Source organism: Cinclus cinclus, chromosome 4, assembly GCF_963662255.1.
Source record: "Cinclus cinclus chromosome 4, bCinCin1.1, whole genome shotgun sequence".
Classification (NCBI taxonomy): Eukaryota; Metazoa; Chordata; class Aves; order Passeriformes; family Cinclidae; genus Cinclus; species Cinclus cinclus.
In genome coordinates, this window is record NC_085049.1 from 69907704 (window position 1) to 69934778 (window position 27075).

At 38.6% G+C, this 27075-nt stretch overlaps 1 protein-coding gene across 2 annotated transcripts; it reads right to left on the reverse strand.

Annotated features, from left to right (window-relative positions):
• Positions 1-462: 462 nt before the first annotated feature.
• Positions 463-26206, reverse strand: FGD4 (FYVE, RhoGEF and PH domain containing 4). 2 transcript variants are annotated; one of them, XM_062491520.1, is made up of 15 exons: positions 26100-26206; positions 22734-23205; positions 17216-17305; positions 15116-15261; positions 11674-11830; positions 10444-10582; positions 9521-9579; positions 8749-8895; positions 7319-7491; positions 5181-5211; positions 4913-5008; positions 4382-4507; positions 2257-2397; positions 1010-1150; positions 463-830 (listed from the first exon to the last, which is right to left on the reverse strand). In XM_062491520.1, exons 1-15 carry the CDS (start codon positions 26189-26191, stop codon positions 573-575), a joined length of 2268 nt encoding a protein of 755 aa, XP_062347504.1. In that variant the 5' UTR covers positions 26192-26206; the 3' UTR covers positions 463-572. The 2 variants fall into 2 exon arrangements, with proteins under 2 accessions (XP_062347504.1, XP_062347503.1); XM_062491519.1 differs by having other exon boundaries at positions 22734-23220.
• Positions 26207-27075: the final 869 nt, after the last annotated feature.

The window sequence follows — 27075 nt, forward strand, 5'->3', positions numbered from 1 at the left end:
CTGTAAAAGCAATTTGCATTACTTTAATTAAAAAGATACAAGTGAATACAACATATGTACAGAACTGTGGAAATCAATCTATGGACTACATACATTAAACCTAACTGTCCCTGCATATTTAAGTACAGATCTATTTTGGCAATGTGGAGGTATATCTTTTATCCTGTTGCAAGTCCTAACATGTAAGTAGGAAGCTTCAAATATTTGCATTCTTAATGAAAGTAGCAAATGTTAACTGAAGAGCAACTGGATTTTAAAAAAATTGCATTACCACAAACAAGTAGTACAATAAAGTTAGTAAGTATTTTTAATAGCATTCACATTTTTTTAAAAAGTCTCTGAAATGAACCTGCACATTACTTTTATTGGCAGAACATAAATATAAGAAAAAGATCCCTAAAAAGACCAGAATTCTTTCCCAAACATAAAGTGCCAAGATGTGTATGGTAGTAAGAAGTTTCTTTTTTTTTTTTCTTTTTTTTTTTTTTCTTGATTGAACAAGGAAAGGTTAACACAAAGGTTAACCACAATTTCAACTGAAATCTTTTAAAAATGTCTTGTGTTCTTGAGCTTCAGCATTCAGATCTTTTAGAAGATTCAGGCTGCTCCTCTAAATTCACCTGCAGTTCATTTTGACATTCTGGTGTCTCACCTTTGACAGCTAAATGGATAACTTTCAGCCACTTCTGTTTCAGTTCCTCATTGTCTGCAGCAAAGCTGTGCACAGACTTGGACTGGGTCAGTTTGAAGCTGTGAGGGAGGTCAGCACTTTTTGGAGTGTCATCCACTGTGTAGCCCAGAAGAGGAATTGTAGCCAGAGCTTTAACATCCTAGGAAGGAGAAGTTCTTTATTAAGAAGGGACAATTAATCTACCCATTGCTTCTCATTTGCTGTACAGTTTGGTGAAAATGCTTGGATCTTTCCTCCATTCCCAAGCTATTTGCTGTCTCTTCCTCAAATACCAGTGACAATAATGACTGAAATCTTTCCAGTTTCCCCCATACATACCTGTGGAGCACCATACATGTAGAGCACAAGAGCCTCCTGTTTGGGTATGACACACCATGCTTTCTGCCAGGGCTTGGACTTCTCCATGTACTGAAGAAAGCTACATATGACACTATTTCCAGAGACTTCTGCAGATTCAATCTAGGAGATAGCAGAAAGCATAAAAAGGATAACAAACTTCCCTTCAACAAAGACTAAAAACAGAAAGAACAGAAAAGCAGGAAAATTATCACCATTCATATCAACTCCCGGATAGCATCTGCAAAAGACCTTCAGGAAATACCCAAGAAAGATCATGAAGGACTGGATTTATGGAGAATATAAATATATATTAAAGACATACAATCACAACACATATTCTCTTAGCAAGTATAATATGTTCCTTTTTTCATCAGTAATTTTGGATTATAGACTTCTGTACCACTCCAATTTTCATTTTTGCCACCACAGCCAGCCTTTCTCTGTGTCTGAGCATCTACAACACTGTCTGATTTCCAAAATAACACCATGTTAGGCACTGAAGTTCCAGTAACTATCCAACATGACAACTTACCTACTTTAGCAGTCAAAATATTACGACAGAATCAAATTCCAACACATTTCTAAGAATAACATAAGCATTCAAGCACTAATCCTAGAGAAAAGATTAGATTAATTGCTTCAAATCTGTAGACAGACTAAAATGCTACTCAAGTTAAATAGTGAACCTGAGATGATAAGAAAGAACACAAAATTATTATTGTGTCAAAATTTCCTTGACTTTTCAGATGTCAAAAGCTGAGGGCAACCTGACAGCTTAAAGGTCCATTTTATACACTGATCCAAACAGTATCTTACTACTCAGACTCTGAAGGAAAAATAAAATTCTCCCCCATTCTCCTCATTTCCATCCCCAGTTCTTTCAGTCTGGATATATATTTTCAAAAATCAATGAGGTTTGTTGCTATGAAAGCTTAAGTGCAGAAGAAGAAAACTGAAAATTTGTAAAGGAAGGCTAAATTTTGTCACAGAAGCTGATGTAACTGAAAGAAGCAAACAAGTTCTAAGGTTTATAATTCCCTTAAAAAGTGCAAAGTTGCAAGAAACAAAGCAATTTTGCAAAGGTGAGTGCTGGAAACCCAGGAAATTGATCCATACACTTTTTATTTCTCAAAGAGAAAAATTCTGCAAGAATGCTACCATTTTTTTACCTACTGATGAACCAAAATTATTACAGCTATACATATATAGTGTTTTGAATGGCATACCTCCAAGATGCCCTTCTTCTTCTTTTCTTCACTGTCTGTACAACCAATTATTACATGATAGCAGTCCTTACAGACTTTGTTCAATTTATTGCCATCATATTCGAGATGTGCTTTGTAATCAGAACATTTCCAGCAAACCACCTTAGGAAAAAAAAACACATATAAAATGTATGTATTTATAGAAGTTTGCTAAAATATAAATAAAAATTAGTATTGTGCTATTTTTAGTATATTTTTTAATTATGCAGAACAAGAATGATGTCTTTATAATATGTCAACAATAACTTACTGGAAAATAACGATTTTCCAAAATTGTGCCACTACTTCTTAACTAGAAGTGCTTCTTCCTATTTACCTGGTGGAAATTTTGTACTTTGCATAAAATTACATTAGGCTTTTAATTATATCTGTAGTTTAAAGTTAGGTATAGGAGCAGAATATAGCACAAGCCATGCTGGCAGTTTGTTTATATGCCAATCTGAAAAGGTAGGTTTTCTATGTAACCAGAATGAGGCTCTGAGAATGAATAAAACCCACAACTGAGATGACCTTTTAATGGTAAAATCTAATAAAATCAGAAATGGCTGCTTTTTACCTTGCTAAGACACATTAGCATGCTTACATGTATTTATACCTATACATATAAAATTTACAATTTTGAAATTCAATCATAAATACACAGAATAAATAAGCCAATATCCACTGATTTCCCCCAATTTTTCTTTTCAGTATATATGCATGAGAGATAACAGAGTTGTTGCATTAGCAGTGTTTTTCCACAGAATTCTTCTTTCACATGAAAAAAAAGATGCCCAGAATAAAAAATATGTGTGTAGTTATTTCAAGAAAGAAAGGTAGATAAATAGACTTGAACCATTAATGCAGATGAACAAAATTTTACTGTGGACAAAGGCTTTGCAGCACTAATCTAGATCACCACCTTCTGCTTGTAGCTCTAGACAATGCTAATTAAGTATTCCAAATTAGCCGCTTCTGGAAAGCCACTATTGCTAACCCAAATTAATTCCCACGGAAAAAAAAAAAATCTTTTGATATTAAGAGGAGATGCGGGTCATATGGAGATGTGCTAGAACTACAATAGAGGGAAGTAGTTAGGAGTCTAAACAAAAAAGGGAAATAAAAAAGGAGGGTGTGGGTTTAACATTAACAGAATTTTAAGACAGAAAGGTCTTGGGGAAAAACCCTCTATGACAAGTGTAAAATCAATAATTTGGAGCTTCTGAAAAAGTCTCTAATGTCCTGCAAAGCACAAAAATAGCATTGTGAATGCAGCAAGCCCTCACAGCAATTAAAAACATCAGAAAGAAATCGTACAAGACGCCCTGGACCACAAACATTAAGCCTGAGCTTGTGCTACCATCTGGTGGAGACGGGCAGAGCTGCTGGGTGGCGAGAGAAGAAAGCGCGGTATGTTCGCTCTTCTGTTAACTCCTGAAAAGTGCCAAGCCGTGCTGCCCCTGTTCCACGGCTGCTTTCAGGCTGCGAGTGCTACAGCAGCTGCAATGCTCTCTATCCACCCTCCCATTCCCTCCTTCCCTGGTGCTTTGCACATGTTCTCAGTTACACACCCAACACAGCTGAGAGCAGCTCCAGGTTAACCCAATGATAAACTGCAGCGTTTTATGGTCTCTTGGTGGAGTCATCTTAGTATGGCCTTGAAACTCTTCATATCAGTAGAGGTCTCTCAAAGCTAACCATATACTGCGTGCAGGGCCCGGGGACATTATACACAAATGTATGCTGCTCCTAATGACTTGCACCTTGGCCGTGCCAGCTGAAGCAGGCAGAAGGTCCCTCATGGTACGCAGAGCTGCTTCTTCCAGCTGCAAGAGCGGACTCCGCAGCCATGGCTCAGGCTGCCCAGGGAAGCTGTGGATGCTCCATCCCTGGAGGTGTTCAAGGCCAGGCTGGAGGTGGCTCTGAGCAGCCTGGGATGGTGGAAGGCATCCCTGCCCACAGCAGGGTTGGGGCTGGATGATGTTTAAAGTTCCTTCCAACCCAAGCCGTTCTGTGATTCTGTGATGACAAGGAGCCCTGGGAAGCCAAGAAGGTGCTTGGGGACACTCCCAGACCTGCTGAGGGAGGCGCTGGGGGTTGCACTTACATGTCCACACGCTCGGCAGTGGTGCCTCCTCCTTGTCAGTGCATTGAAGGGTTCCTTGCATTTCATGCACATGGTGACTTCGTTGTCCCGGATCCACCTCGGCGCTCTCTTCCCGAGCTCAGCATTCTAAATTGGGGGCAGGAGGAGGATAAATGAATCTTAAAAGCTAGTAAAAGGCTGCACGGTACTTGAAATTGGGAAAATAATTATTCTCTTCCTCTGGAAAGGAAATTACAGAACATGGCTCAATATGCATGTTGAAATCTATAAAAGAAATAACAAAGAACTCAGTCAAAAATCATGATGTGTCACTGAAAGGGTGCTCTGTTATGTGTTTCAAGAAAGAAAGAGGCTTGTTTACAAGGTTTGGCATTATGAAGGAAAACAATTACTAGCATGATGACTGCTTTGTGATTACTCTGCTATAAGAATCATGAGCTTGAAAACAAAGATTCTGCCAAACTTTTCCCACTTATTGAAGAACACAATGGGTATTAAGAAGGTTACAGAGTATGAATAACAGCAGCTTACAGAGACTTCAACAGGCATGTCTTCATACTCTTTAGCGATAGCATTTCTGAAAGTTTCATTCCTCTGCTGAAAAGCTTCGATAGTACTCTGAAGTGCCTAAGGAAACAGTGGAGAAATTCCTCAGACATGGTAAAATTTAAAACAGATTCTGCCTTCTGACCACTTATTGATCAGCAGAGAGAAGGTAGAGACAGAAAACATGAATATTACTTTTCTGATTGTTTCAGTGACAAAGTGTTTAGAAATTAAAGAACGTAGATGAATTTACCTTTATCCATTCTTCTTTATCCTGTTCAGAACTAAAAGAAATATTTGACACATTAGTTTGAGACTAGTTAAGGAAACACTGTCCCACTATCAACAACTTCTTTCAAAAGCCAATTAACACTGCAGTGATTCTCAAGAATTTAAACAATACTAATTGTTAACTGTCCAACTTAAAAACAGAAGACAAAAGTTAGAAACATGAAAATTAACACTTCACTGTATCTGGCTCTCCAAAAGTGGCCTCCTCCTTGGGTAATGTGTTGGGAAAACAACCCTGATACATTATGATTTTGATATAGATTGCTCTGAAGACTGCAAAAGACAACCTTTACAACACCTCAATTCAAATAGCTCCCCACGTGTTGTTTTGCAGTATTAGCAGAACTTTTAAGCAAGCAGAATCCTAAACTATCGTTTGCCCTTCCCACCCACCATCTGCACATGAGGAAGAAGAAACCTGTCCAAGCAACCAAAACCATTCTTCCTACCTGCTTAGAGTAAAAACCAAAAGCTGAGCTATTCAGCATAGTACCTGACCAGTAGCCTTCCAAATAAATAACCTACCAGCTGTTTAAAAACAGTAATTGAAAATGTACTCCAGTAGTAGTTTGAAAAATAAATATAAACCTACTACTAAAGAATATGCCAAGAGTAAATTAAAAATTATTACAATGTTAATGCAAGCTCATTAATTAAGGACATTAAGGCATAGGGCACATACACTACTCAGACATTAATAAAGATTTTTCTAATATAACTGACTATGAGCTTTGTGGCAATGATTCCTTCACAGTTTTGTACAGATTTAATGTATTCTAATAGTGATCACAAAGCAAAAGATAAAAATCTGTGCTTCCCTCACCTAAATTAAACGAATGCAATGAGCTTTCTCCTACTGGTAATTTGGGAAGGCTAACAAAATAACCTTATTTCATTGCATCAATTTTCTTCCATTTAAAACATGCTTCAGAAATGTTACATCAAGATGCCACTTTTCACCACTGAAATAGGTATATGGCATAACAATTGACAAAATAGTTAGCAAGATCTCACACAGTAATTTACAGTAGATATGATTGATAGACAAAAACATGTCCCAGAAATCTTGCAGATCTTAGTGGAAAGGGTTGTTTTATGTCATTTTTCAAAGTATAAATTTAATTTGAAATGAAATGAAAGTGTAGGTAAATATCTATATGCTGTTATCTTTGCACCTTCTCTGCGGTAACTCTCATGAAATGTTACAGGTTTTCCATAAAGGAAAGTGGCATGCAAGCTCATTGGCTAGCAATATGTGGTTTGTCCCCAAATACATGGTGCCAACACAGAACTGTACCCACCACGGACATTTTCCTGCTTATTTAATCCTTGCCCCTCTTCAATGAAATCCTGACTGCTAAAAATAGGATTTTTAAGCAGGCCCAAGAGGAGAGGAGGAGCATCTCACTTTATTTGAGTCGAGACAGGGATGATTTAGTCTAGGCAATGCAAAATGCTAAGGGGAAGGTAACTCAGTCAAAGGAGGATACAAGGACTAATAAATTGGAAAGCAGAGAAAATGCCAGTCAGAAGAGTGCACCTGGAGGAAAAGGACCCAAGAACTAAAAGGAGAGCCTGCCTTCCAGGAGGAGGTTGATACTTGGGACTGGAAGAAAACAAGGAGATGGGAAATGGGCCTGAGGAGCAGAGGAAAGCAGATGCCCACATACTGCTGCAGAAAACTGTTCTGTGCAGATGAACCCACTGGGAGGGAGAGCTTTGTTTGCTGGACCTGCCCTGAGGTGAGCAGACTCCTTGGCACCAGGGCAGCTCAGAGCCCAGGGGCACCAGTGATTAACACACCCAGCGCCCTAAAACACTTGAGTCAGACAGGCTGCTTTGGCACTGCTCTCAAATTCCCAGCCAGCCCGTTCACAGCTATCTTGGGCATTTCTGCAAAGTTAGCCAACGTGCTATGCATCCTAGATACATCAGCAGCTCAGAGAGATTTTCGGACTTACAATTCATTATTTTTTTCTCAGCCTAGGCTGTTTTCAAAACACCAGTATTAAGATGAAATCTACTGCATCATTCTTCAAATCTGTTAATCTAGTCTTCTGTATATTTGATCTCAAGAAATTGGCTTAAAAGACTGCTTACCTGGCCTGCAACTCCAGTGTCCGCTCTTTTCCGGACACCTGGAAGGTGTGTGGATATCCTTCATTGTGAGTTTCTATAATCTTCATGCCATCTATGCCAACTCTGGTTCGAACTGAGAACTTGGATCCTACCAGGCTGAATTTGGGGACGCAGTAGAGCAACATATTGTTAAACTGGGGGGGAAAATAAACACACGGTTTTGCACTAAGAAAAACACAGGTAAAGCCGTAGTTTGTCCACTGAGAGCTGGGCAATATTACAAAGCTAGACTTGGTGGGTGAGAAAGCAGGTTCTTTCCTGACCAGTTGGTACACAAGAAGACCGAAGCTCTAATGCAAGACAACTTCTCTTTCTTATTTCTTCAGGAAAAGGATTCAAGGATAGCTTCAGCAAATGCAAGAATAATTGTTCTGCATATGCAGCATCCTTCGTAGTATTTATTAGCAAACTATACTCAGGCCAGATATTCTATGCCAATGTAAAGCTTTTTCTTACCAAGTACCCTTTCTTGTGCTCCAGTTCTGTGAAACCTGCTGTAAACTGTAGAATAAGGACTCTTCCTTCACTGTATACATTTGTATTTATGCTGCACCAAAATAATTTTGTTTTGTACAAGTTGTAACTAATGTTATTTGAAGACATTATTTGTCTTCTCTCCAAGACAAAAGAACACTTCTTAAAGTTTTTATTTGCAGAAACCCTCCATATCACGGGAGGGTGGGGGAATAGTACATGAGCAGGACAAAGATATATAGATATATTCCTTTATTAAATTAGAACTTTAAATAATGTTTAAATGTCTAAAGCCCCAGCCTAGAAGCACAGTTATTAAACCAGATAAAAAATGTTTAATTTTCTCAATTCCCCCCCCCCCCCAATTTTTCTCAAAATTAATTATTAAAAAGAAAAATTCACTTCAGTTGAATCCTATTTCATAGAAATCCTGACTAGACTATTTCCTAGTCTGTATCACAGACACAGCACAGTTGAGCTTGTCACCTCTCATATGAAGGGGCCATCATTCAGGTCAGCTATCTAGCCCCAGCTGAGGTCTTACTATTCTATGATTTCTCCTTTTGTTTGAAGCACAGATAAGGAAAAGCTGGGCCTCAACATCTTGTCACTACTCTTAATTAACCACATGAGGGGCCATGCCAGATACTCCTGAGCAAAAACCTATCAGCAATTTTCAAGGCGTGGGACACAACAAACTACACCAAACCTTTTCCAAAGGTGTTGTAAGGGAGCATGGCTGTAGTTTTGGAATTCCAGCTGAGAGGATGACCCGACACAATAAAAAGCTCCCACAGAACCACGACACCTACTTACTGGGACCTCAACACAATCTACCAGGGCACAGATCCTAAGCTTTTACGTTTCAGTTGAATGAGAATTTCAAGGTTCTCATAATCAGCAGCCACCATACTCACCAAGAAGAGATACCGCTCCTGAGCAGACGTGTTGCGAGCAGCCAGTTTAAGGATCTGCCCTTCTTTTATCAGCTCATTTGAAGGGTTCACAATGTCTTCCTCTTCTCCCAGCATCTCGTATATCTCCAACAACTTCTTTAGATTCTCCTTTACAGTGAAAATGCAGTTATAAAACTTATTAATTGAAAGCACAGATCTTTTTGCAGTTTAAATTAAGTGATGGGAGCTGGCATAAATCTGGAGAATGTTAGCTTTGGGAAATATATTTATACCCGGTGTGTGTGGTCTGACTGATTAATTTAGCTAATAAAACAAGAAGTACTTTTAGAAATGTTATATCCTTGGTAATTTTTTAAAATGCAGCTGTTTATAGAGTCTGCATTATTTCTTGCCCAAAACATCTCACATTTCAATTAAGATCCTATCATCCCAGCCCAATCAGGCAGAGAAACAGTAACTGCTCTTCACAAACATTATCCTGCACTCACAGAAACAGATTGAACAAGGTTAAGAGTTCAGTGCAGTATCAGTGATTTGAGCCAGGAGAAGAACTAAGTCTGTCCCATTTTCCACTTGAGAGAATTTGTTGCAATGACAGATTTTGTCTATCACTTCCAGAAGCTGTATAAATACATTAAGTAGGAACAATCCCTTTGACCCAAGAAACCAATTCTTGCCATTTTAGGGAAGATTTGCAATTCACTCTCCTAGCTTTACCAAATATTGAAATATAATATATTGAAAAGTGATCAGGTAAACAAGGATCATTTACCATTTTTCTTATTGCACTATTCGAGTGACTTGCTGCAGTGGATATAATTTCCAGGGATTCTAGACAGAAGAAAAAGAAAATAAGTAAAACAAAAAACCTGCACTTTTACTTATTTGTGTACTACGTAGGGGGGAAAAAGGGGGGGGCATGGCAGTAATTCTACAAAAATGTTTGTTGCTTTTATGTAAACTACAAAGCACAATAAATATCTTCAGTTAGCAATAATAAGAAAACAAGGCAAAGTGGAAGGCATAAAAAAGTCAGCCACCAAATAGAAATTATAATATGCAAAGACTAGAAGAGAATTATTACTGTAGCACTTCAGCACTTTGAGTGATATTTTTCTGTGACAAGAACGGTCATACTCCTCACCCTCCTTTTCTCCATGTTGCTTTCCCTTTAGTGCAAAAAGTCAAACTATATTTTTTCAGTTGGAACAACTCATCTTACAAGTGTTTACTGTAATGGTACTAAAAATGAAATATTTAAAAGTGGGCTGTGCTTTTTCCCTGCAGAAGCTTAAAATTACAATGAGTCTAACTGCTCTCTTTTTTACAAATAACAGTCACACATTCCAAATGCGCATAAAGGAAACCAAAATGCCAACAGCAACAACAACAACAACAACAAAAAAAAATAAAAAGCCATCACAAGCCCTGATCATCTGCAAAGCAAACAAATCAAAACCTGTGCGCTATTCCAAAACTAAAGTAAAACTTAAAAACTTATGTGCTTCAGGAGAACACTGAAGGCTTTATGGTTTTTACATTAACTACAATTCATACTTTTTTTTTTTTTTTCAAGGAATGCTATGTTCCATTGAAGAAATTCTTCACTTGATCTTTCCTGAAAATATCTTTAATTGACAATGTCCTCTTACTAATATCTTATTAAAGCTCCTTTAATGGCCTGAAGATATTTACTTTCAGCATCTTTCCAGTCTAGGGAATCCTGAGGCAATTTCCTTAGGTAGTCCTTTAGAAGCATCTCGTAGCGTGGAATGCGTTGGACTGGTTCTAGCATGTGATGTTGCAATGTCAAATTCCCACACACTTTTTCCTTCTAAAAAATTGTAAACATATTTCAATGAAGCAGGCAAAAATGTCATTACGATACCGTAAAATAAAAGTTATGGTTGATGAAACATAAACAATGTCTTTTGAAACATGCATGATAGATCTTCTGAAAGAATATAGAACTATTTTACCAAACCAGCTATCAGAAAATCTCCACAAAAAATAAGTGCAAAAACTTTTCTAAGTATTTGATATTCGTACTAAAAAGTCTTACCAAAAAAAATCTGTTAAACTCCAGTGTATTTTAAAATAGGTTTGTATTTAACAGACAAGAGAAACACTTGTGAACTGATAAGAACAGTTCATGACCACATATTGTAAACAAACATTTAAATGGGCTATAGAGGTATGTTTTACCTATCTGAGGAGGGAATGCTTTCTTGGAGTTTCATTCACAATGCCAACTCCCTCAGCAGTGTCCCTCCCTCATAGCCTAAGATGTATATTCATTTCCATAATCTTAGATGCAATCAGATTATTTTTTTAAAAAAAGGACACTAAAATATACATAATTATTTTTCCTGGCTTACAACCACAAGACCCCACAGAGCAGTAAAATTTAAGCAGAAATATTTCATCGTGTTTCTAAGTGCTCAGGCTGCAGGACACACACCTGCCAATTCCCAGAGACAGCCACAGGGAGCACCAGAGGGTGTGAAAGGAGCCTTTGGAAAAGACTGGCATCCCTGGGCTCTCCAGCTTCCTGTGCTCAGCACTACTGTGAGCAAACACGCTGTTACTGGATGCAGTGCAGGGATCTAGAGTTGCACTGCCTTTTCACTTTATTCTAAAATGGTATTTACAACAAAATGCACTATGGTTTTTTTTAGTCTTCGTATGTTCCAGCCTTTACAATTTGCTCCTCTGTGTTGCAGAGGAAAAAAAAATGGATTTTTGTGGGTGGGTTGTGCACATACGCAGGAAGGAGAAGGGGAAAATGCAGTGTGAAGTGGATAAAAACAATGTAATTAGTTTAATTACATTTGGTATTTAATTGTCTCCTTGATCCTCCTTTTCATCCACAAACCTATGCATTTTTACATATTACTTGAGGATCTACATTATTCTCCCCATTACCTGAATGTCTTGAATAATGAATTTGAACTGAGGTGACCGTTCAGTCCACGTTTTCACCAATTCCATTGCATTATCGAAATTCTTCACGTACTCGCCGTACATCTTGAGGAAAGGAGCCAACTTCTGCAGAATATCTCCAATCCTAGGGGTGGTAGTCCTGCAAAGTAAGAGGGTGGAATCTCAGAGCAAACAGGAGAGAAGAAAAGTCACACAAGGTTATAAAAGGTTTCAAGTGTTTAACAGAGAATCCTTCTGTTTGGGATCGCCTCATATGGAGTTCCAACGTAAGCACTAAATCTGAATTCACACAGAAAGAGTGTTTGCATCCCTTCTGATGGTGTATGAGCATCACAGGCCATGTAGAGGACTAAAATAAGAAAAACTAGAAACTGAAGACATGAAAGATTTTATTTACAAAACATGGACTAATTTATCTGCAGTTCCTTAAAACTACATTATCTTCTTTTAACCATCATTTGACCCCTAAAATATCTAACCTGTGGTCTGGTTTGAGGTCTAAACCCATTCTGTACAGCTTCTTCTCTGTGCCTTGTACAAACATATGTATTAACTTTTTTAAAAAAATTAGTCTTTATCTAAGGAAACATATGAAGGAAAGATAATACTTTGGATTCTAGTCTTTTGTGAGAACTTTCCCACATTTTTCCCAATTCCTGATGGCTTCTTCAGATAAAACAGAATAGTAAAGGAATGGATGGATAAGCTGAGAGGAGCCGCACTCCCAAGGCACATGAAAAATGTGGAGCAGCACACAGGCATCTCCAAGAACTACAACAGGAAGCACATTTCATGTCTCAATTTCAGGGACAGACTCAGAAACTCGGTATCTCAGTATGGATTTCTAAAAGCCTGAAATCAACATTCCCATAGAGGTCTAAAGTTAAAGAAAAAAATCCACTGCAGTTACTTGTGCAGCCCACTCCAACACACCTCTTGTCTGCGAGAAAAGCTGTGCAGAACAGAAGAGTTATACTGGAATAGTGAATATTGCAGGGCTGTCAAGAGCTGGCCCAGCTCCAGCTGCCTCTGCAGGGCAGAGTCCCTGTGTAACAGCTGGCAGAGGACTGGGCTGGCAGTGAGGGGACAAGGCACGTGGGGAGCTGGTCTCTAAAAGCATGCAGCATTCTTTGGCAGTTCCCAAGTGTCTGCTCCTCGTCGTCCTTGGTACAGAAGACTCAGGGTATTGAGTTATTTTGTTTGATAGTCTAGTGAAAGGTGTCCCTGCCCATGGAAGGGGAGCTGCAATTAGATGATCTTTAAGGTCTGCTCCAAGCCAAACCATTCAATGATGCTATGGCATGGGATCACTGTTATGCTCTGTTACACACTTTTCATGGGAAATATACTGCAACAATGCTGTTTCCAGTGTTTTCAAGCCATATGTTGCAAGAGATACTCAGCTCCAGCTGTTGCTCAACTCATTCAAAATGCAGCTACCAATTTCACTTTCGCTTGCTAAATTTAGATTAACACTGCCTTTTCTTCCAAAAAAGAAGAACTTGCTTTTGATCTTCTTTCCCAGTTACAAAATCATGCATTCTTACTCTAAATTTTCAATCTAAACTGCAACCCAGGGAAAGAGTCAGAAATTTTTATCCAGCTTTTTTTCTGGAAGATAAAGAAAAATAGAAGCACATAAAGCTACCCATAGAATATACTGAATTTCTTGTGTCTGATGAGAGGAACTGCTGAGAAGACTGTGTATGGCAGAAGCTATTGTGCCAGACAATTTCAGAGACCAGTGATGGGGAGAGAAAATTACCTCAGATTTTTCTTTCAGCAATGATCAGAAAAAGCTGTCTTCAACTGCACCCTTTTTTTTTTTTAACTCCTCCCAAAAGCACAGTTTTTCAAGGCCATTTAAACAGGCTGTCTCAGGTACAGCACAAAGGTCGTTTTCACACAACGTGGAAAAGATAATATCCTCGTGATGCAATTTATTAGCTCTGCACCAGAGTCAAAGCTTATCTGCAAAAGCACTTTTCAACCTTTGAAGCTATATAATTATACACACAATAGTAGTGAGCAGTTTGGCATTTTGCAAATATGTTAAGTAAGGCAACCCATATTCTTTGCTCCATAAACTGTCTAGAGCAGAATTTTAAGATTACATCATGAATTTCATTTCAAATTACACAGCACTGACTGACATAACGTGGTGTGAGCTGTTTTTTAAACATCTAAACTCCACTTCTCATTAACATGCACTCTAGTGTAATCCAGGCATTCATACTTCCTATCAAATTTTTTCAACTTTTGTTAAAAGAAATGGGTAGGTTTTATTTAAGTCATTCTGTGGGGGACTTGAAGTGTAAGTTTTCTTATATTTCACAATGCTTACATTTTATTTACTTCCTTACCTTATAGAATACACAGAGGTACCATGTGTTTGTGCATGGTAAGTGTTCTATTTTAAAGAATCACCACTTAAAGGGGAATCATCTTATAGAATGAGAAGATGTAAAGCTGCTGTCTAAAGCACCACTGTATGGTCTAAATTTTTTATATATATATCACAAAACACCTTTTATTTCTTCTCATTCTTGTTGTGTTTTTGACAATAAAGGAATTATATGATACTGTAACTGGAAATTATGTATGGTCAAACACTTGAATTCCTCATAATAAATTCTAGATAACATAGAATATAGGAGCCAAACAAGTGCTGAGGTGAAATAACTGGATGAAATTGTATTTCTGCTTTCTTTTTAAATGAGATTGTCCTTTTTCCCAAGGAAGGTAGGGAAGGCAATGATCTAAAATATTTTTTTTTTATCAATTACATGGAAGACACCAAAAATACATGGGTATGTTTTAATATATCCAGAATCACACATCCCCCCCTCCTCCCCAAAGCAGGATAAAGATACTGCATCTGTACATAATTACTACTCAGTATACTTACTTACACCTGTTCTATCTTTGCTGGCTCCAAATAAAGGTCAAGAAAAGCTGAGGGGAAGATGGCCCTAAAATATATCTGACATGGATTTTAATTTCCAACAGAAAACTAAAACACAGAAGAAGAATGTGCACCACCTTATTATCAAAATCAGTAGCAACAAAGGTTACTGTACTTCAGCATTATCATAAACCACATGCATGTTATTTACCTCAGTTTTGTATGCTGTGCAATTAATTCACCAGGCAGCACATAATTTGAGTCTGAACCCCTAATTTAGCAAGACATTTGGTCATGAGTAATCTCACTGGCTTCAATGAGATCCACGTCCTTTATTTTGAGCAAATTATGCAAGTCCTCTGCTGAGTCACATCCTGAGAAAGAGTAGATGTTCTCTTACTCACAGTAGTTCCTGGGCCTGGAGAGCTCAATTTGAAGAGACTTTCCCTACCTCAACCCTGCAAGAGAGTTTCTACAGACACAGTTTTAGGAGTGTGTTAACAGAGACGTGCTTCTTACCATTCTTGCATTCGTTTTTCAAGTTCCGGCAGTAAGAATTTACTGTGGAAGGCATTTATTGATGAAATGTTAGAAAAGATTTTATTAATCACTTCGGGTGGAAACGAACCTCTGTTGGCTTCCTCAAGGAGTCTGGAATAGAATACCTGCAATACAGAAAAAGAGCCCCAAACCTGTCAGCCTATTATATTTAACCAGTGGAAGAGTACCCCTCCTGCTACAGCTGAAGCAAGATTAATATTTCAGTAATGTAGATCAGTAGTGATAAACGTATTAATTCCCTTTCCCTTACTGGAAGGGAAAAGCTTCTCCTCTCCTTACACCCCGCTTTGATTCTTATAAACCAGGAGAGCACTGCAGGCAGAGCTGACATAAGGAGAGCCAAACTGAAGCAGTGCCATTTTGGATCAGCTCCAGACATCCTGTCTGTTTTAGCAGCTAGATCATCTCTGCTTTCCCAGTCTGCCAGCTGTATTTTCTACTCTTCTGTTCTTTGTAGTTAGCATGATGTCTGATCACCATTAGCCCCACCACTTTCCTTGAATGCTGTATCTCCCTATCCTTTTGAAATCAAAGCTGTTGGCAGACTATGAGTGGTCCCCACATATCATTTAAAGTACAGAAGGGACCCAGTTCTGAGTGGACTATAGTCTCTTCTAAAAATAAATGCATTCCTTCTCTTTCTCAGGGCTCAACTTGGCTGGGTACAGCTACAAAATGTGCGTCTTTCAATATGCACATCACCAAAAAAAAGTGCTTTTGGAGAGCTGTAATCCCTCTGCCACCCTCTCCCATGCTTAAACAGATTGTATGTCCCTAGAAAGGGCTTCAGAAGTCTGGGTAAGGATTTGCAAAAGAAGAAAAGAGTCTGAAGACAGGAACTTTGATCACCCCAGCTGAAATCAGGAGTGTCTTAAAAGGAAAAAAGCCATGTACTGCCACATACACTCTAAAACACGCCCAGTTTGCTACGCTGCCAGCAGGACAGTTAGTTACTTTGAAAGACCATAAAGATTACACAACTTTTAAACCAAGTTTAGAAATATAACAGTTCTTTCCCAGTCTTCTGCTTCCCTCTCTTTAGCAGCAGTTGAGCAGCTGTGTTTGAAACTTGTTTTTCAGAATTCTCTCCAGTTAATATTTGGAAAACAGACATAGCGGTAGTGCACTTATGAAGCCACCAAGGAAAATAATTGTACATTGCCCATCAGAAAAGTCTATCAAGGAAGTAAACATATTTTATTTTTAAACTTCTCTAAAAGTCACCGTATATCCATCACAATGTGGGTCTGATATGTAAACCCCCTTTCATGAGGACTATTACATAGATCCCCAAGCAGCCTGAAGAATTATTGTTATCAGTTGAGACTTTTTACTTTTAATCAACTGTTTGTACAAAACCTCTGCATTGGACCTGAGAAATTTAAACAGTGAAGTCAGAGAAAAATATTCCTGTAGTAAGGCAATGCAAGGCTAGAGGCATCCAGGTAAAATGTGAATGTGTTATGTGGAAAGTAAACAGGACTTAGGAAGGAAAATACTCAAGTACAGAGTTTTACATTTAAGAAATATCAGCCAGATTCTATAAATCATGAGAGTCCAACCCTTTCCTTGAAGGAACAGTAATTTCTGTTTCTAAATATTTAATGGGAAAATAGAGGCTATAATTCTTTGGTATGGGCAACTTCTAGGTTCTTTGGAACTAAAGAATAATTCTAACTGGGTGATTCAAATCAGAAGGATTTAGTAATTTTCTAATGAAGGGTGATTGCAACATTCACTCCAATTCACTGGAAGCCAAGACATGGTTTCTTATCCTCCCTGTTGACCACCAGCATGTAATGCTGTTGCTTATAGTGACATCTCCACACACAAAACATATTGCATTAATAGCCACAAAATTCTAAAACTTATTAAAAATGTATCATTCTTAAAATAGAAGCAAACTCAAAGCCATGTGGGAACAGAAAGTGACTGACAGGAAAATCAACAAAATGTGAAAAGCGTGTCACATCTCATGCAATTTGTACCCACACTTATGCACAGCCATTTGAGTGAATTCAAGGCCACACAATAAAAGCAAATTTGAGAAAAACGTACCCCATCTAGGAGATCAAGCCGGCTAACATAGGCTTTTTCTGTCTGCAGAAGTTCATTGGCAATTTTGTGACGTTTCTGCTCATCTGTCTCCTGGAGGAAAAGAAGAGCAGCTCTTAGGATACTGAAGAGAGCATAATTTAATAATAATTTTAAAAAAAAATTGAAAGTACTTATGACTACCACATGGTCCAAAAACTGAGATACAAGTTTAACATCCAGTAATAAACACCAACTTTGAAAAATGCATCATTTCCCACAGTTTAATCAACACATACACAAGTCAGAGAATGTTAAAAATCCGTCAAATTGCAGAGCAAAATTCAAAGCCTAAAAGATTCAGTATTTTCCAGTTTGTATAGGGATCTTTGCCAAAGCACCAACTCCCTACTCACATCCTTGTAATCGAGTACCACTGACCTTTCAGAGCTGGAAGAACTGATTTGCAGAGTAAGAGGGAACAGATGGGAGCACTCAGTGTTATTTGAACTGCATGTTCTTTGCACAACAAAATTATTGAAAAACGTGGTACAAAATGTTTTAAGTTCACCAATACATTCACAGCTAATAATTGTTGACTGCAATTAGAGGGCTCCTTCATGAAGTCTTTATTGAAATAATTTCTGCATTTTAAGGGAAGTTTTCATTTTAAAATCTTAAATATATTTCTGATTCTTCTGCTGAACAGGAACTTAAAACATTCACTCCATTTTGAATATTAAACTAAATATATTAGAATATATAATTATGAGTTGCTGGGCTAAATTGCTCCAAAACAAACAATGAAACGACAGCCTTCTATGATATCAAAACATTAGAGAAATGCCTCAGGCTTGCAAGTGTCAGGCTCAACAAACTGACACTTCCATTGCAAGATTCTTTCTCCAGATCTAGTGATAGTCTATTCACATCTAACAGCATCAGAGTCTTCCTAAAATAAATGCCAGTATTATCACAGTGCTTATGGGAACCTGGTAATTGCTAGACAAACCATAAAAACTCTTCCTTAAAAAAAAAATAAAAAGCAGAGCTTGAGAGAGTGGTTTCTGATTACAAACTGCACACTGCTTCCCACAAGAGTATGATAAACATTTTCAAGTACCTTTACAAAAATCGTGGGAAGAATACTGAATATTAAAGTACAGTCTTATATTTAAGGGAGTTCAGTGCATTTCTTCCCCATTTTGGGATTCAATAAATATTCCAAATTTCAACGTGTTTCAGTTCTAATCTGCTGTGCTCACAGTTGCACTGCTACATGGCAAACTCCTCCCTAAAAACAGGCTTTCAGTAGTGACTTCAAAGCTGTTCATTAAATCTGTTTAAATCAGCATAGCAACCACAGTAACCTACTGAACAGTGTTTTAAGTGCTGTCAAGAGACATTGCAGGGAGCTGGAGGATTAACTATTACAGCTACAGCTTGCTGCTTAGTGCTGCAGCCATTTACAAAAGACCTCACATGTGGACTTGAGGCACAAAACCATGGAGATTTCTGGTTCCTCAGTAATTCTTTTTTTCTCACCCCAGAACCCCACTTTCTCCCTGAAGCAGTGCTATAGAACCAATCTGTAGTTTTTAGATTACTCGAACTAATTAAGAGAGGGAAAATCATGCATAACAAACAAGGAAAAAAAGATCACATAAAATGAGCTGAGCCCAGATTTCCAATGCTCTCAGTATCAACCTTACATATCTTAATTCTTGAGCCTGCATCTCATCTCCTTTCTACATCAATTGTACTACCTGACAGAGAGACCTTATATGAGGGGGGGAAATGCAAATTATGGATGAGTTATGCTTTAATCACTGTGGCATGGTCTTATTCCAGCATAAGAACACCCACCTACAAGGCTGAATCAGTGCAAAATTAACAGAAAACTCTACTACTGCTTTTCTTTCAGCCCCTCCTCAGGGGTGAAGCAGGGGGTGTTGTTGAGGGGAGGGGAAGGTGACTTTTAGGGATCAATTATTTCAAGGAACATTTCAAACTTCTGCGACAATCCATAACACATGGCAACTCAACGTATAAAACCAAGCAGAAATGGCTTGTGTGCTATATAGAGAACATTGATATTTACATTACACAGGTATGTGATTTCATCTGAGGACCAAAATATCAGGAGTGTGAGACACCAAGGGTTGCATCAGCAGGGACTGCAAACCTGAATCTTTATTCCAGTGCTTACAGTAAATGTTTCAGCTGGATCTAGTTCTTTACTACAAAGCTACTCACCCTTAGAATAATTATATTACTATGAATGCTTAAGAAATTAAAATAAGCAATTTTGAACTCTGAAATTAAGAAGAGGTGCGAAAAGTTCTGGTGAAATATTAACTTTCTTATTATCCAAACCAAACAGGAGCCATCTCCTGTCAAGAAAACTGTACCTGCCAACATGATGGTGATGTATATGATTCACTTTTACTCAGGCATAGCTTTGCCCTGAGGGCTTTGAAGGAATATATTAAACAAGACAGGGTGAGAGAAGTAGAGAATGAACAAATATAATTTAAATTTCTTGCACAGCAACCAAGAAAGCAGAAAGATCCTGGTATCCCTGAAGAAGTGACTATTCAAAAGAAGATTTATGTATTTTTATTGGGTGCTGAAAATACACAGCTTTGTTCCCATTACTATCCCTAAAAAAGACCAAAAATGTGTAGAATCAAGAAGTTGGTAGAACCTCTCAAGTCTTTCAACAGTGAAACATTAATTGGCAGAGAATTAACTTTGCAAAACCAAAAATTTTACCCTGGTTAAACTGAAACTTCTGACTACATTTATAAATCCAGTATCTCCACCAGGTTTTGCATCTGAAACATCAGAGCCCCCAGAAACTCCATTGCAAGAAGGCATCATATATGGACTTTATTTAGGATGTTCAGTGGATTCTTCCCCATCTGTGGCATGCAGGCAGTCTGCATCCCTATTTCCTACCAGTGTCACAACAAACACTGGCACATTTGTCCTCTTGTCTTCAGTTAGCTGTAGCAGCAGATTCCCCACAAGATGTTATTCAGGAAGTTAAGTGATTGAGATGTTCTTGTACTGTTCAGCCTCCGCAGTTTAGACCAACTCATTTTTATGACAAGAGGTGTTTCTGCTGCAAGGCAGGAAACTTCACTTTTAATTGTCTTTTCGCTGGTTATGAATGTGTTTCATCACTTTCAAACTAATTCAGTAAATAAGAGAAATAAAGGATACTCTACTCTGGTTGTTTGGGGAAATGGTTTCAGATCACCTCTCAACTTTTTCCAGAACCTGCAATTATATGTCTTTAGTCAGATCTACAGTGGTAAGTGGGGACTGTGGGGGTCACAGATGGGGGAATAACTGCAAGAGCAACACTATTTCAAAACAAGGCTTTTTTTTCCAAATCCAAAAACTAATTTCTGCACTGATTTTGCACCAGTCCCCAATTTAATTCATCCCTTCCATCTGTGGATTTAGGACTACTTCTACTGAACATGCACACATTTACAAAGAGAGAGAGCAGTCCTTTCTGCTCTTTCCTGAACTAAGAATCATGGCACGCAAGAGACAAGAGAATTTGCATCAGCATCAAAATACATATATCAGACTAAAAGTTTGACTATGACTCACATGCATCTGCTCCTCTTCCTTTTATTCAATTGTACTTACATCTTTAATCAAAAGAGTAAGAGAGTGCTGTTGTCCTGTGCAGTGCAACTCAACTGGACTGCATCCCAATTTTAATATTATATAATGACTAAGTAGGCATTTAGCAAAATCACAGATTGTCTAATGCTCTTACTTCTTACCAGTGTGTGCTTCAACATAGAAACAGCTTAAAGCTCCACCAGAACTCTCCTGTTGCTCATCATCCTCCTCCTAATCCAGACAGCGTGGCAGCAGCTACTTAGATAGACCACCACAGGACTGATTTCCATCTCCAGGTTGCCTTAATCCAAACTAAATCAGTGTTTGATTCTGCAAAGGGTGGCAGACACACTTCTTAACCTCACTAGACTAAAGGGGAAGTCCTTGTTGCACAAGGCATCTCAGGAAAGGCTGCTGTGACCCAATTCAGTTTTACAGATTCAGTTCTGCACCAATACAAGCTTAAAAGTCACCCTGCACGGGTTTGTCTTGGTTTTGTACCCTTCAAGCCCCAGTGTTGTATACATCTACTTACAGTCACATTGCACCTCACCAGCTGACTCATTGTCAGTGTAAAACACATCACACGTGCTGGTCCCAGCAGCTCAAAGACAGATTTTAATGAGATTGCTGCCATTAGCATTTGCCCAGTTCCTTCCTGAACTTTAAAATAGAACTGCTTCCCTTCTCAGCTTTTTCCTGAAAATGCTGCCAGCACCTTACTGCGTGACTTGGATTAAAATTAGCCTCGGTGCCCACTGAGAGTTCAGCACTTTATAGGCATAGAGAGGGGAGGCATTACCCAACAGGAGACAGAAACATTACGAGAGGTGTGGCAGGCCAAAAGTACCTTGGACTTTACCCAGGCTTATGCTTAGGTGGGATCATAACTTTCATTCATTACTGGAAAAAAACAACCCCTAAAAAAAAGAAGAAAACCCACACAACCCATCACTTTCTTATAATTACGTAGGATATTTCATCCCATAATACATGACAATTTGAGAGCCACCTTTCCCACTCACAGAATTTACCTCCAGGCATGTCTGTATGTGACCCCCAGCTGCAGTGAACTGGTGCCAGCACACACCTGGCCAGCAGTGAGGAGCTTTTTCAGCATCAGCTGTTTGGCTCTATGGTGAAGAGGAAGGCTGGGAGGGTCTGCCAAGTTCCCCCTGCCAAACTCCCCCTGCCAAACAGGAGATGGCTGGACCAGAACTGTTTATCACATTTACTGCTTTGGTACAAGGAGGAGAACTGCATAAGTAAACTTTTACAAGTGAAAAATATGCACCATTTTTCAGACATTAATTTCCCAAGACAGATTTCCTTCCACCCACTTACTTTGCCTGAGCATTTAAAAACCTTCCTTTTACAAGGGAGCTCAAATTCATCACGATATAAGTTCTCCTTGCTAAAAGGTCATATATTTAGTATACCCTGAGCATTGCATCTATCTGATCACTAGCAGACTGCCACTGCCTTTCCAGCTTTGACTTGACAACTACATCCAAGTTAGGGATTCACACAGCTCTTCTGCCCGAAGCTCTGCCATTACAGTTTACTACACGTGGCATTTTATTTCATATACACCACTAACATGTGTCACTTGTAGGCTGGCACAGCAGAAGCATGGTGCTAAACAGGCACACACAGTCTCGTTTCACTTTTTTTTTAAACTTCAGTTCACTAATGGGGAAAGAGCCAAGGAGATGAGAAGAAGAACAAAGGAGGGGAGAGTGTGGGAAAAGACAAGCAATTTTTTTTTTCTCATCTTTTTTCAGAGGAAAGATAGTCAAAATATTTTCAATTTCTGACCTGATGCCGGGAGCTTATTTTTGTAAATAAAATACAAAGAGCAGTGATATATCAGGAATTAAACAATTTCTCTCTTTACCTTTGTTTCTACGGGTTGATCTTGTTTACTGCTTTCCTCAGCTGGCTCTTCCTTGACACTAGTATTAATTTCTAGAGGCTCGATTTCGGATGGGAGCAGCGTGTCACTGCTCGGAGTCCTGTGGCAGCTGTTGAGCATCTGCTCCTCACAGGCAGTCACACTCTGCAAGGACTCTCTGCGGGTGCTTTCTCCTTCCCCGTTTATCAAGCTGCTGTCCCTGGCATCATCCAGGACTGGGCTGGACACGGCTGAGCCACGGTCTGGCACTTGCTGGTCCTCATCTTCCAGCTGGTCTTGGGCTACCACGCCGTTGGGCGTGGGCAGCTGTGCAACCTGAGTTTTGTCAGTGTTAATGCTTCCCTGTTTCTGTAGTGAGTGCTGGGAGGGGAGTTTTGGCTGAGGTGATGGCGTGAACCCATATCTTCCTTGAGATTTAGTAATGTGGAGAACAGAGGAATCTTTCTTCAAATCACTAGGATTCAGTGCGCTAAAAACACCAAGCAAACAAAACATTGATGAGAGAAGAGTTAAACATGGACTTATAGAAAATCCTGGTATGGGAAATAGGAGAGTTGCACCATATAATCAATTTGTACCAAAAAAATCATTTTTTCCCCCCTGTGTTAATATCAGGAAGTTCTGAGACCTGAAATGCATTAAAAACGCTTAAAACAAGCTACTCTTACTAAAAACCCAGAGCTTTGTCCATTTCGAGCCATTGTATCTCTAACATGTCTTGTATCCCATGTATATGGGAGATTTAAATTGGATATTAGGAGAAATTTATCCACTGAAAGGGTTTATCCACTGAACAGGATGCCCAGGGAAGACTTTGAGCCACCATTCCTGAAGGTATTTAGAAGATGTGAAGATGTGGCACTTGAGGTTTAGTGGTTTAAGTGGTGGATTTGGCAGTGCTGATTCAATGACCTTTATCAACCTAAATTTTTCTATATTTATCTCCATGAAACAAAGCAGGAAACCAGCAAACTGACAGATGAAGCAACTTGCCTAAAGTGTCCCAGAAAGTTATTGGCAGAAATGGAGCAAGACTTGTAGTTTCCCAAGTCCTAGGCCACTGCTTAAACTAACAAGTAGCCCATTCCCTAATAAAAACTATTCAAACACATTCCAGAACATTTAGCATCCCTTTCCACAGTTCAGAATATTATATAAGGATCTTTACATTTTTATCATGTTGCTGCATCTTTTCTGAAGATCTTTTTCCTCTAAAATTTGTCTCTGCTTTAAACACCTTATCTCTTGTTTCTCGCTGTCCTCTAACTATGCCTAGTATGGACCTCCATATTCTGGAAGGATGAAAGCTGCTTACAAACTGTACTTTCATTCCTTATTTATAGAATACTTTACAGAAATGTTGGAAACATTCTGCACTTTTGTGCACATAGATCAAAAATAACTTACACTAGCTTTATCTTCTTCCATCATATAACAAAAAAAATTCACTTTTTCTTTAGTCATGTAAAGACTATGCTTCTTTTTATTAAATAAGCTTAACTCTAGGATAACATTAATACACATTTTTCAATTGCCTGCACTAAGTAAAGAGGTTTAGTTAACTTTCTGCCATGCCTACATGCTTGTAGGCTCTACAGACTAATGAAAATAAGGTATTATAGTTGACAATCACAGTTTGCAGTTCATGAACATGCTACCTAGCCATTTCAAGATCATTAATTAAAAGTGAAGCTCAGCTTCACAGAAGACACATTTTGTGAGTTCAGGTCATTCAAAAATCAGGAATTACCTCCATGGCCAAAGCAGGATAATCCAGAATTCAGCATACTAATCATGGCAGTTTCTCATAAGCAGAGATCATAGACTCGAGTGGAGTTTAGTCATTGGACAGATATTACTCGTGTACCTAATAAATGATGTTGTCCAAAAGCAACTCAGCTTCCCACAGTCCACAAAGCATCCCTACTTGTAAAGGTCTATCAACAAGAAACTTTTCTTCCTTTCTGTATGGTTTCCCTTGATTGTATAATATGCAAGAAGTTCCTGCACAACGCAGCAGGCAAGTCTAGGAGTAAGAAATGTAGGGCTCAGTGGTGTAGGGCACAATGAACCTGAAGAGTTTTCTCTCAAAAAGGAAAGGATACTTTTCTTAGGATACTGTACTGTTTAAAATATGTTGCTGATGCTTTGGAGGAAGACTGAAAAACAAAGTGATAGCAGGATTAGAGACTGGTGCTAAAGGAATTCACAGGACCTCCAGTGCAGCAGTAACCTCTTTTTCCCATCTCTGAGCACCTGTCAGGACCAAATGCAATGAAGTCTCTGCCAAATGACAGAAGTTTCCTGCAGATGAAGCTCTGAAGTTATTTCTATTCCAATGGACAAACTTACTTTTGCAATGTTCAGCTGCTTCCATATAAAGGATCAAATTTCACCCACCTTGAGGGGAAATTCTTTCAATGAGAGCCCAATTACTCTGGCTCCACAGAAGGTCATGCATTCATGTACTGTGTTGTACATCATGCATTCACTCCCACAGGGGGCATCCCTTCAGAACTCCAGTGTCCCCAGGAAACATGAGAAAACCACATCCAAAACTTGCAATGCTCCACTGTCACTGGACTGTTTCTTGAGCTGTTCCTCTGTCATGGGCTTCCCGGAAAGTCGCTCTCTTTATACAGAGCAGATAGATTTGAAACTTCTGTTTCAGAGCTTGTAATGCATCTACTGAGAGATGCATCACATGCACCTAATTAAAGAGACCCAGAAACACCATTTTGTGAAAGCACTGTTCACTGTGGTTCTTTTTTCCCAAAGATCCCATAAACCACAGAATCTAAACTCAAGCACACTGAGCTTTTCCACCAAAATCAGCAAGTACTACAAAGCAAGCCATTTAGGGAATGTATGCCATACCACTACAAATAATTAGTAGAGTTCACCCTCTTCACAAGAATTATTTAAGAAGTTAAGACAGTATAAAATTAAAACCAGAATTTCAGGTTTTTCTTTTTGCTCACAAAAGTATTTTTTTCTTTTTCAAGAACAAAAGTATTTAATATTAGCTTCAATATAAACTTACTTCAAACCACAGACATTTTTCACTGATGTTTTTAAAATGATACAAGTTTCTTAGTTTCTTTTTTTTTTGTTAAGGAAAATTAGGACTAACACCTTATGAAAAAGCACAAAAAAGCACTTCTAAAGCCAAATATACAACTGGCTCCCACAATTTCAAAACACATGCAGTTTTGTCATATAATCCTTTAGCAGGGATAGGAGTGAGCCTTACCACAGTACCAACCAAGTTCTTCTTCACAGCTTCAAGTTCCAAGAATCCCCCCACAACAAACAGAGTCACAAACCAATCCAAATTTTATTACATACCTGCCTCCCTCAAAACGGTTGATGAGATCTGACACTTTACTGGACTTTTCCTTTGTCACACTAGAAACAGCAGCAGGTCTCTCTTCCTCCATTCTTGGTTTCTGGTTTATTAAAGCTTTATGCCTAGGGGTTTGGTATGTTGCCTTCTGCAGATGAACTGGCTTTGGAGGCACTGCAAACCACAACAGCAACAAAAATCAATCACTCGTATTTCTTTGAGCTGCTAGAATACAGAACCATAAAATGGCTTAGGTTGGAAGGGACCCTAAAGATCATCTGGTTCCAAACCCCCTGCCACGGCCAGGTACACCTCCTGCAAGACCAGGTTAAAAAAATCTCACAAATGAGATTTTGCATAAAGAACTTATTGCAGCAATGAAAAAGAGATACTCTTGTCTTTAGTTAACCTTAAAGTTGCTTTACAAATACAGAGACTTAATATAATTCTTCATGCACTGTGTGGTATTAGGGATCTTATTACATTTCTTGACTAAAAGCTGAACCATATGGTACTTGAACAAGCTAGAAAATTAGGGAGCTTTCTTGCCTGGGTGTTTGTTTTTACAGCGTACTGTAGGAGATACATATGAGAAGTTTATGATTGCAGGCTTTGTAATAAAAAAGAATTAAGAACAAAGGAAAGAGCCATGCTGCAGAGCTCAAGAGAGAGATTTAAATTGGTGCCCCAAAACTCTGGTGCTCTCATTCTTTACCTTATCCCTTGCAACCTCAGTAAAAAAGGTATTTGCCTTCAACTTTAAAACTCCCTTACTCACTGAAACTTTGTCTAATTATACTGTTGAAAACCTTTCCCCCTGAAAATATACTTTTTTTAAATTCTTGCTTTTTTTCCATCCTTACCATAAGTCCTTCTTAGTCCAATTAGATTGTTAATGATCAGCCACTGTTTAATACAGCAGTGACTAGAACACAAAAGACAAGGTGACACAAAAAGCAGCTAAAGTCACAGCACTAA

What these genes read in the sequence shown, in the direction of transcription:
- FGD4 (XM_062491519.1), bottom strand. Translation starts at nt 26,191, where the DNA reads ATGGAGGAAGAGAGACCTGCTGCTGTTTCTAGTGTGACAAAGGAAAAG. An exon ending in GAAAAACGAATGCAAGAATG is followed by an intron (nt 11,831 to 15,115) that starts GTAAGAAGCACG and finishes CTTACTTTGCAG; the next exon opens with GACTACCACCCCTAGGATTG. An exon ending in AGACTGGAAAGATGCTGAAA is followed by an intron (nt 9,580 to 10,443) that starts GTAAATATCTTC and finishes TCTTCTGTCTAG; the next exon opens with AATCCCTGGAAATTATATCC.